General features: G+C 36.8%; 1 protein-coding gene across 1 annotated transcript in view; it reads left to right on the top strand.

Moving 5' to 3' along the window:
- Positions 1-3,246, top strand: part of LOC107102253 (cholesterol 7-desaturase-like) — a 23,252-nt gene extending 20,006 nt beyond the window's left edge. Inside the window, exons 6-7 of the mRNA XM_015401473.1 lie at positions 858-1,034; positions 2,807-3,246. Of these exons, the coding sequence (XP_015256959.1) occupies positions 858-1,034; positions 2,807-2,968 (339 nt within the window). The 3' untranslated portion in view covers positions 2,969-3,246. The remainder of the gene's footprint in view (positions 1-857; positions 1,035-2,806) is intronic.
- The last annotated feature ends 9,029 nt before the right edge of the window (positions 3,247-12,275 follow it).

The raw sequence follows: 12,275 nt of genomic DNA, 5'->3' as shown, positions 1-12,275 counted from the left end.
AAATTGAAGATTCACACTGAAGGCACCAAAACTGAATTTACACATGTGGAATTACATACTTAACAAAATAGTGTGAAACAACTGAGAATATGTCGTACCTGCTCCATAGACCCACTTAGAGGTTTAGCCTCACTGGAAGTTATGCTTTTGGCATTTTATCCAATCAGGGGATCTACTTGCTCACTGCTTACTTCAATAGGCGGAGGCTATTGGCTACAGGTTTTTTTCAGGCAGCGTCCTGCTGCTCCAAAGCAAAGGGGAGATTGTGTCTGAGAGCAGAATAAACAGCTGATTAATGCGCAACATACTCATGAAATCACATGCATTTTAGCACATATTTAATGCAGTTTAATGACTACATTTATGAAGTTTGACCATGCATGCATTTTTTACTATTAATTTTACAATATGTATAGGGGAGGTTTAGTCTCCTTGTATTCAATGAGAAATTGCCACTGTCGACTGTTGGAGGAGTACCCAGGGGCAATTCGCGGATACACAGGTAGATCATGCAGAGAGAAAAAACAGGTGGGAATTCCAGCCAGAGACCTTCCTTCTGTAAGGAAACAGGCGCACCAAATGCGCCACACTGCAACCAAGCCTTACTTTAAATTTACATTTCAGGTTCTGCATAAAGTCATTGTAAAGCAGAAACAAGTCAAATTAAGTAGCAATCATTAAAAACTCCCCAGTGTTAACACAATTTGATATTACATTGGGTAAATTTATGATGACTCTGTTCTCATGAATTACACCCTTAATTAAAACAGTTCATATTTTAAATTACAAAATCCAGCAGTGAATATTTATTTTAGTTCCGTGTTCAGGGTTTTCTGACATAATTGTAAATGTTCCAGGTGGGTCCAGGAGTGGTATTTCTGAGGTTCAACCACAGTTTCCTGGGCCAGGGGATAATGATGCACTGTGTGACGCCTGTGGAGCCTTTGTTGCAGTGTGTAACTCACACCATGTTCTATCAGTCCAACATCCCAGCCGTGGTGCCCAAGTTCATCCTCAAAGGAGAATCCATTCAGGTATCTCCTCCCTTTCTCTCTTCTCTTGCATCTTTTGTCCCTTTTTATTTAGTGATCATCTGTACTTCCATTTTATCATTCCCTCAAAGTATTTTTATTCTTGCAAACTCTGGTTTTACACAGACATTTTAGTCTAATTTTATTTTAAATTATTTTTGATAATCCGCAGTTTGTATTGCAATTCAATAAAACTGAAATCTGTTGTGAATAAAGGACATATGATTTATTGTGTTTCAAAAATAAATGCTAAAATAAAAAAATGTTTAAATAAAAAAATAATAAAAAAAATAAAATAACAATGAAAGAAATAAGTAGATAAATAAAATAATAAATAAATAAATAAAATATATGCTGCATTTTTCTGAAGAATTTTGAACTTACTATTTTATTTTTTAAATGCAAGACTTATCATACTGGTTGCAAGTTTATAAATGCATATATAAATGTTTGTAAAATTTAAGTAGTAATTTAGCACGTTTATTATGTCCTACACTAAATGCACTGTAACTATTTTGTTTCTTCTTGTTAATGTTTTACTGATTTAAATAGTGAAGGTTTTCCATATCAGTTGTGACAGAAAATATCTATTTTGGAGAAATTATTATCCAGTTTGCCTTTGCTTATGTTCTCATTTTTATTAGATTTATTCTCTAACCAAACCACAGCATAATTGCACCATATTGAACTTCATTATTTATGCGTTTTTTGTTTTTATTTTTTTGCACCATCACCGCTGCACTTTAAGAAATGGAAATGTCATGAAAGCTGTACAAAACGAAATTTCATTTGTATACAGTCTGTATACAAAACGACAATAAAGGTTGTCTAATTCTAATAATATGTATTGTGTTATTTAGGCTTAGTTATTTGTGGTTTGAATAAGCAAACATCTTATTTTTGAAATAACTCTCTCCTCTTTAGCAAGTATTTAATATTTCATCTATCTGAAGGGATCATCTATTTTATTTTAGCTCTGTTATTTTACATTATTTATCAGTCTTTACTTTATAGTAGAAGTAAGGTTTCCACTTATTAGAAAAAAGTCTTCAGTTCCTGTCATCATCCACTCCATTTTTATATTCAATTAAATTGAAATTTAAATGTTTGATCTGCTTCTTCATAGCAGCATGTCTGTACTTCAAACCGACTCTAATTTGAAGAGATCACTGAGTGCAAGTATCACCCACTCGTTCCTTGGTGTTTGCTCTCTCTCCTCACACCAAACAGTCACAGATAAAGTGTAAATACTTCCTCATTAAACCTGATAATTAGCTTGGTGGAGAAGAAACACTGGCAGCTGCCTGAACAAGGCAGAAATCCTTTTACTGGCTTAAAAATCAAAGGAAACATCTTGAACATTTCAGGCAAAGGTCAGTTTACAAGCTGCAGTTAATATTCATGAACAAATAATTTGATCAAAAAGAAACATATTAAGTTGTTGATTGAGTTTTACTACCAAAGATCCTTTTTTTCTTCATGAGACACTTATTAAAACAATTTGACAGATACTTGAAAGTAAAATGCCAGATCTCAGCAGCTGCTAAAGTTGCTGTGGAGTGACATTTAACATCACTTCCCACAGCAAGCCTCCTGCTGGTGAGTCATGATAATTTAATGCAAGGAGACAGCATAACAAACATGATATTAAGAATAAACTCCTGCTCCAACACATGATAAAAAAGCATCAAATCCCATTTCACCCAAAGCAATAGATGGCATTTGTTCATTTGAATCAGTGCTTAAAAGTCGGCTATGTTTCTTTGTGTGCACAGTTTGAGCGTGATGTGATGATCTGGAACAACAAGAAGTACATCGCTAAGCCTCTCCTTGTGAAGGAGGATTCTGCTGTTCGGAGGCACCGCCGCTGGTATAACCAGTTCTATAGCGAGAACAGCCCACGGTTGAAGTACCAGAAAGATACTTTGGACTTCTGAGCGGACCACTGGAGGTCCTTCGTCCTTCCGGGTTGAAGAAACCTTCAAGAGGGGGGAGATGCTGGAATCTGTCAATCATTTCAAGTTAAAAAAAAGATGCTCTTATTGTTTCAGCTAATTGGATAAAAATATCTGTCCACAATCTTAAAAACAAATAAATTTAGCTGTCTTTATAAAGTGAATTTAACCCTTTAATGTAAATTTTTACTACCTTCCACTAACAATAATCATTACGTATTCTTATACCTTTTTGTAGCTCATGAATATAATAAATGATTTGTCCAAAAAGTATGAATATAGTGTATGCATTTATTATGAGGTGATTTGAACTTCTGGGATTGTTTTGAAAGGCTGAATGTATAAAAGTATTTTGTTCCCATTATGCTTGACTTCTCTTTTTGCCATACTTTCATGTTTCATCATTTAACATAGTTTAAAAACCAGAGACATATGATATGAATAAATATCAAAAAGCAGTTTTGTTTCTTATTTTTTATTTTCTTTTTTAAATTTTCATAGCTTTATATAAACATCAACAGAAGCAAACAAAAACAACCCACCCCAAATCAACAAGGAGCACTACAGTGTTCACATAAAAGAAAAACAAAAAAAACATACATACATACAGCCCACATACACAAAATACAGGCAGATATGGTTCAAAGTAGTCCAAACTGTCGGACAGCCAAGTGTATGATATATTGAATATAAAAAAGAAAAAGAAAGAAAAGAGAGAAAACCTAATTTACTGTCTCTGTAAGAAAGATTGCACCGGGTCCCAGATCCTCCGGAATTTGTCCGACTTTTGATGAAGGTCATGTGTCAGTTTTTCAACTGAGACAATAGCAGACATTTGTGATGACCACATATCAACTGTAGGGGCCTGTGATGCTGACCACCTCAGTAATATACATTTCTTGGCCAGAAATAAGAGAATTACAAGCAAATGTTTAGTATCTGCATTAAGGAGAGTCGCTGAAGTATGATTAAAAAGACAAAAGGAGGGAGTTAGTGAGAACCGTTTACCAATGATCTCTTGTATCATCAGATGAACTGCCTTCCAGAAGATTTGGATTTAATCGCAAGACCAAAATAAATGAATAAATGTGCCCTTATGTATTCTGCATTTTTGACAGAGATCTGCAGCACCAGGAAACATTTTCCGAAGGCTAACAGGTGTGCAGTTTTCAAATGACTGCCTGTATTGAAAGAAAAAAAAAAATCTGTTTAGATTAATTAATTGCTTCCATAATATAGAATCAAGTCACCAATTAAAAGTACCTGTATGACAACACAAAAGGTTCATCAAAATAAGTGGTCCTCCTAATTGTCAATAATTCTGGTGATATGTTTACATAAGGTCGCCTCATGTGATCGTACCAAATTTCATTTACCGGTGGTGAGTCTGAAATAGAGGAAAATAGCAAATCTTCTTTTGGAAAGTAGGAATGTATGAGCGATGCAAACAGTAACTTTTAAGCAGAGCGTGCACAAGTAGAAATTAGCTTGTGCATGGCACGCACTCATTTAATAGGCGTTCCGTCTCTGGAGCGGGTACATTGTGGTGCATGTGCATTTTTTTTTAAGGTGGAGAGGGCGGGTCTTTTCAAAAATTTGTGAAAATGTTCCACTATGCCTTTAAGTAAACCACAGAGAGATCCATTCTACACAAATTTTTAGAAGACAGAAAAGCAGGAGGAGGTCAATTTGAAGAGACTCCTTTAGGAGGTCTCAGAAGAGCCCAGAAAAACATCTTATGTTCTGTTCGCCTCACTTGCCTCAGATAGTGTTAGGGTCTTCAAAATTTAGAAAAGAGTGAGCACAGGTCCAATAGACTTCCAAAGCTGAAACCACTGTTGACAACCATGACAACAAAGGACCATTTCCCATTTTGGGAACTGTCATAAGAAACTGGGAAAATGTTTAGAAAGAAAAAAAAAAGTTTAGAAGGCCGGCATCCAGTTATATTTGACGTAGCAAGAAATTCATGGCAAGAGTCAAACATGGTGGTGGCAGTGTGATGGAGTGTGATTGCAGGCTATTACTGGTCAAATGTGTCATCAACCCTATTCAAGCCCAAACAGATGAAAGATGGGGGTGGGATTCCCAGAGGCAGATGCCGGATTGCTTTGCTCAAATGATTGGTAATCAGGCCTGTCGCTACCTGATCCATCCCGGAAGCACGATCCGTCCTGCACATGCGCGAACAGATATAGATCTGTGTGTCCATAAATAATGTAATTATGGTACTAAAATTACTTATTTCTATCTTTAACTCTCTAGAGAATGTTACTACACATCTTTAAAAAAAATGTTTTATGACTTTCGTGAGAGAATTTTGATGCTTTTTTTTTTTTTACTGCTTCTCTGACGTTGTCATCGGACATGCTCAGAGCAGTTCGGCAAAATACGATTAAACTATGTTTATCTGCATTTTAGTTGTTTCTTTCTTTAGATTACGCACTATATACCATAATAATAACACGAAAGGAAAACATAAAAGTAAAAAAATAAAAATGATTTGTGTTTAAATCCAAAGCTGTAAAAGTTTTGCCTCGTGAGACCATTCTGATCTCGCGAGCTTTCAAGGTTTCACTCGCTAATCAGTCTAGAGACTCTCCGTTAAAGAAAATTTGGAGCTGTTCACCAAAGGAACGTCCAATCAGTGTTGGCTTTGCGGCGGGTTGAGGTGTGATAGTTCAGTCTAAAGAACATGGCGGCTTCAGCCGATGAAACTAGCGTTAGCCTGGCTATCGAGCAAGTTTTATCGGAATTACAGAGTATTTCTTCACTGAAAGAAGAGCAAAACACTGCTCTGGAGGCTTTTCTCAGAGGAAAAGATGTTTTTGCTCTTCTCCCGACTGGTTTCGGCAAGAGTAGCCTGGCTTGTGGTTGTGTTTTCGTCGTCGCTCTGTTAGTACGTCATATGCTTCATTGATCTGATTGGTTTATTTTGGCCCGTCTATCACCAACATAGGCCAATCAGCTAACCAGTATTTTCGCCCCTTCCCAAAATTACTTCAACGGAAGGTTTCCAGATGGATATGCGAAGCAAATCCATCTGGTGGAGTCAGGTTAGTAAAAGTTAGTTCCCGGAAGGAGCGTAGGATCCTGTTTGCGGTACAGATCGGGCAGAGACGAGTGATAAAACAGCAAAGATTCTAAAGCAATTCTTTTCTCAGGAAAGACATTGTTAACCTTTAACACATTATATTTTAGTCGATTACTATTTTTGGGGAGGGAAAAATGTAATTTAGGTATTTTTAACAAAATAAAATTGAGGGTGACCTGGATGTATATCTGGAAGCGCATGCACAAATGAGCTGATGGGGCATGTGCAGAACATGTCGTGCTTCCAGGATGGATCTCGTAGTGACCAGGCCCAGTACGTCTTAGTTCCTGCAATTATCTGTCTTCACATGCTTACTTCTGTTTTGCAACCTATTTAGGAAAACAATTCTCCAACTATCTCCCTGGATTCCTGTGCGCTGCCTCTGCGCTCTCAGAATCTGTTGGAGAACTGACCCCAACACTCATCATTCACACAAAAAGCCACTGAGATACTACTGTATATGTTAGCCAGCACCACCCTGTCTATGCACTTATCTCCTCTGATGTTTCTAAATATTAAACTGCATTTGTGTAGCTGACTGATCCACAGCTGTAATGTTTATTTAAATACACAGATTAAACCTTCTGTGCCTTCATATGATTGCTCATGCATTTCTTAGCTGGCAGAGGCTTTCTGTTGAATATGTTAGAGCGTTAAATCGAGCAGAATGGTGGGGAGGGGTAGTTGCAACACTTAGTCTGCAGCACTTTTTTTGAGGCTTGTGTTATTGCTTTGTCCTCGCAGCCTGTAAAAGTACTTTTCCTGTCTTGGTTTGTGAGAGAATGGTGTTACTTTGTTACACTGAAGCGCTGCATCAATTATTGACCTTGAGTTTCGTATAGGAAAACAGAGTTTTAATAATTCGTTGCAAACAGATCCAGATATTTAAAGACAAAAAAAAAAACTGCCATGTATGGAAGAGACTTTTTTTAAATTGTTGAATTACAGTTGATATAAAATCGATGCAGCCTAGGAGTACAGCATCCTTCTATAAGCACAGGAACGTCGGTGTTGAGCATCACAAAGTAGATTCAAACAACAACAGATGGGGCCAATCAGCAGACATCTGCTCCACAGGAGTTGAGTTTTGCCAGCGATCTGTTTGGCTGCAGTGGAAGTGTCAGGAGTCTGTGATGGTCCCATCTGCAGCAAACTGCACCTGATTTAACTTAAACAACATGCCGCACCACTGTTCTTCCGGGCCAACTGGACCAGCCGAGCTCGGTCCGCCTCGTCCCAAGAGACATTCTCATTCAAAAATAGCTTCCCAAATAAAGAGAGAAATCCTACTGCAATGACTCCTGCCTACATTTTTAAAAAGGCTTATATTGCAGATCTACATTGAGGGAAATGGGAATCATCTTTTAATACATGTGAGCATTATTTACAAATGTCACAAGGTCAAGGAAAGAAAGCTGGAGAAATCTGAGGTGGCATCAAAATATGAGGTACTGGAATTAAACAAGACTAAGCTTTTATTTTCTTATATCAGGAAGGATTGGAAAAATCTATTTTAAAGAAGTGACAGGAAGGAAGTGAGGACTGGATCCATAGAGAGAAAAAAATTCAGTTTTTCAAGGATCTCATTCTGAGCATCAACTTACTTTTTACATAACTGCTGCCGCTCTGTTGTAGTTCTAGAAATTCAACCACATGAGGTTTGCCTAAACCCTACTGCTGGGATGGACTTTATACTGTTGAGGTGGTTTCTATGTTCTGCTTCATAAGCACTTTGATTTATTCATGTGTTTGCCTGTTTTCATCTGAGTTTTTTTTTATGTTTACAAGGTTTTCCATGCATTTTCATGCCCTTCTCCCTCAGTACCGCTCTATATTTCTCCCCACAGCTGCAGCAGATCCTGTTGATTACACTCACCTGTTCCTCGCTCCAAGAATCGCTGCCTCAGTGTTTAAGCTTAATGTTTTTAACCAGTCCTTCCTGACTTGTCTGCTGTTATTCCTCCATCTGATCTGTTTTGTAACTCTGTTTCTTATTTAATCAAACAGCTCTAGGATTCTGCCTACCTTCTCCTTGCATTGTTGCACACATCTAGGTCATACAGGTTTATGTCAGCATTTCTTAGGTCAGGCATCCCCAAACTCGGTCCTCAAGGCCCCCTGTCCTGCAGGTTTTGGAGGTTCCCTTGCTCCAGCACAGCTGATTTTAATTGAAAGCTGATTAACAGGCTTTTGGTCTACTGCAATCATTATAATCAGCTGTGCTGAAGCAGAGAAACCTCTAAAACCTGCAGGACAGGGGGCCTTGAGGACCGAGTTTGGGGATGCCTGTCTTAAGTAATTTCCTCTTTTCACAACTAAGCTTGCCATAAAAATTTTTTTTTTTAATATTTCAAACTGCTTTCTCCACTATGACACACACATGTATTAACATCATACAACTCCCTCAAGACTTTTCAACTTTTAATAAATAAAAGCCTGAATCAGGAAAAGATTTTCCATGTTAGGATGTAAATGTAAAGGGAACTGGAATCGGGGGGGGTTGGGGTAACTACATGATTTATGTAAGAACCATGCACTAACATGAAAAATACATCAGGAAACCAGGCATCCATTCAAATGTGACTCCTTTTAGCACATCTTGTTTTTGTGCAGAGGAGGTGCATGTCATGAATGCACAGAAGTTAACCTCTGTGCTTTTTCTCACGTCCATATGAACAGTTGTGTTTTCCACATTGTTCAACTTTGCTGTGCTTGCATACATTTGCTGCACAGACCAGCGAGAGAAGCTGAGGACAGGGAGTTTGCAGAGAAGCAAGCTGCTGTCATGTTGTGCGCTAAAGCATGTAGGCGTTGAAGTGCAACGCGTTCTGACTGTTCTGTCCTTCACTTTACTCCCACTTTGAACGCTTCAAACAAGGTTGATTCATCATTCATTCACTCCTTCATTTTCATAAACAAAAAGAAGGATTTTTATTGTTTTTAAAATCCCTCATAAAGAACAGAAAATATGTACATTTTGCATCTGCCTTTAGGGATGATAATTATAATTGATAAAAGGGCTCGTTAAACGTTAAAATACGTGGTTGTTAAATATATAAATTATGCGTCTTCATTAATTATGTCTTGCTCATTCTATAATGCTATTAGGAGTAAGTTCTGATGTTTTATTTAATCTCGCTTAAATGTCACATTTATTAAAGCAGATTATATTACTTTCTTTTAGAAATGGAAAAAAATCATCTTCACTAACGTCACAAGGTTTAATGAGCTAAAGCTGGAGAAAAGAATTAAAAGATAAACATTAAATGTCTGTGGCCAGGCTGAATCAGAGGGAATTCAAAACCCAGATTACACAGTTTATCAGATGTGGAAACATTGCTTTTCTGATGACATGGGCTAAGGAAGAGGATATGCCTTTGTCAGAAGTTTGCCCAAGATTATAAAAGTTTAACATGTTCATGATTCAAGGTTTTTTGTTCATTCTGCAACTGCGTTATCTTGCAAAAGCCTCAGCGCTGATTATTGTATCTCTTTCTCTGCTTTGCTTAAAATTTAAAGCGTTGAACTTCAGTTCCATCTCGGAGTCATTCTTTTAAGAGGATGCTGCTATTACTGCTTTTATGGGGTAATGTCCTAGAAGGATACTAGACGTAAAGTCATGTCTTTAAATAACAGCGCAATTTCAAAACCTTGAAGTAAATGTTATTTTTATGGCCTTTTTCTTATGTTAACATAAAACATCCTAAAAAAAAAAGGCACAAATCCAACATTGTAAATTTTGTTGTCTACTCTTTGGTCTAATATTAAGTGTTTCTTCTATTTTACACTCTTTGAGACTAATTAAAGGTTTTCTGGTAAGATTACTTTTAATACAAGCAGAGAAGTTCTGCATTTGTATAATCTCTTAATCTCATTGTGTGCTCCATAATTAACTTGTGATATTAGAAAGTATCACAAAAGTAAAGAAATTACAGTAAAATTCATAAAATGTTTCGCAGGCTTGCCTTATTTATAACTTCAGTTTGCTATTTTTGAAAAGGCTCTTTTAAAAACAAAATAGTGTTTCTAATAATAGTGATAAAAACAGGCGTTTGCTCCATTCAAGCAAAAAAAGTAAAATAAAATAATTAAAGACAAACTTTATCTTTGTAAAAGAAAAAAAAAAACAATGGTAATAAAAAAGTCTATCTGTATCAACTGCATGTGCTGGAGGGCCAGATTTGCATTATTCTGATTATTCAATGAGCTGGTCATAATCAATCCCTTCAGACTGCTCCGTTATAATGTATACTCTGTCTTTTCACATCATATTGCTATGTTTACCTTATTTGAAAGACAGGAACCAATAAATCTAACTTTGTAGGTCAAGGATTTTGTGCTTCAAAAATATGAGTTATATCCACACAGACAGAAACACCACACATGCCATGAGATCCTCCCCTTGCTCTGCAGAGGGCTGTGCGTGGGTGGACTGTGTATTACTTCTGCGTGCACAGAAACTCAAACAGTCTGTATGTGTGCATCTTTCTACAATATGTGTGTATACTTTAAAGCTCACATTAGTCTCTGTGTGCATGGCACACTATGTTTATTTTGGTGGCGTATCCTCAAAAGAACCGGAGAGTTCAGGCCAACAACTTACATAAAGCCACTGGAAGTGGATTGGTTTAGCTTTATCAAAGTGTGAGAAGTGGATGAGTGGGCTGAGGGGGCATGAAGGAGGAATCATCTAATGAGCTGCCTTCAAGCTAGTGGGACCAAAGTAGTTTTGACAGTCATGCTCAGGCTGTCTGATTAATGATTTGGAGCTTTGTTTAACATTCAAACTTTTTCCAGTTATTTTTAGGAGTTTGACGTGAGACACCTTTTTTCTTCTGAAGTTCTTTAAGATATTCCAAATCCAGGGTATTTGTTTATTCACATTAACGAGTAAAATCTTTGAAAATAAAACCTTCCAGACGCGGCCCCAGAGGGACATCGAGGACCAAAATCGGGGACTAATGCTTACTCATCCTTGCTTTATAATTTATTCAAGTGTTCTGTTTCTAAAAAGGAAAGCAGCAAGGTTTTTCTTCTTTCAACTGAAAGTCTTTCTTTGAGAAACGACAATTTCTTCTGCATCTAATATTAAATACCTTAGCTTTGTTTTATTTTTACTGTCCAGTAACATCTAAGATGGCCATATATGGTAGTTCTTTGACTTTCAGTCTAGCTCTCTATTGTTTTTTTTAACTTCAAATTACAGACATATACAGAGCTGGGTAGAATTGTATGTAGAATTGTATTATTATTTTTTTTTAAACAACTGACATGCCTCCGTTGGTGACTGTCATCAAACATTTGTGAAAACTGACAATAAGTCTTTTACACCACTCTTATTGCTTAATACAGCTTTTTTTGGAGGAATAATTAGCGAGAATGTCTGGTTTTTAATTATTGAGTCAGAAACACTGTCCTAACTTAGGCTGGGGGTGCTTTTAAGATATTTTGCGGGTGGTTGTGTGATATTCCAGCTAGCTCTTGGAGTAACAGAGAACTGTCACTCTTGGAAAAGTCCTAAATCCTAGAGTTTTTCCTCTCCACTGTCGCTACAAGCATGCTTAGTGTGAGGGATTGCCTTTGAGTCGATGAGTCGATGCAATCAACTGGTTTTCCTTAGATGGGAAACTTTGAATCAATTTGACTGTATGATCTGGTAAACTGTAAAGTGCCTTGAGATTACATGTGTTATGAATTGGAACTATATAAATAAACTGAATTGAATTTAATCATATGGAAACAATTTACAGAGACCATTCAATCAAATCATACAGACAGATTGGTTTAAAGATGTCTATCTAGATAGCAGCTATACAAAAGGAACACAGTAGTGATCAATAACATTTTTTATGCTAGAAAATGTAACAGGAAACTAGTTTCATGCAGGTAGCTCTGTCTATAAAATAAATAGTTGAACAGATTAGCTCTGAGCTAATATCGGGATCCAAAGAATAAAAGAGACCACATACAATGAGCCAATAGCTATGTTTAAGAGAGAAACAGGACTTTACGCCATAAAAACAGACCAAACTGTATCATCCATAACTGACTTTGTTGATGGCAGCAGCCCTGCTTCCTCCCTCCAGATAGCTGGTACAGTTAAACAGAGCCTGCAAGATTAGGCTATTGTCATAAGAAATAGAGATAACAGTTTAAAGTTAAAGTAACAAACAATGAAGAATTGGAAACAGAAGT

Source organism: Cyprinodon variegatus, unplaced genomic scaffold, assembly GCF_000732505.1.
Source record: "Cyprinodon variegatus isolate N-32 unplaced genomic scaffold, C_variegatus-1.0 Scaffold32, whole genome shotgun sequence".
NCBI classification, from domain to species: Eukaryota; Metazoa; Chordata; class Actinopteri; order Cyprinodontiformes; family Cyprinodontidae; genus Cyprinodon; species Cyprinodon variegatus.
This window is presented reverse-complemented; position numbering and strand designations above follow the sequence as displayed.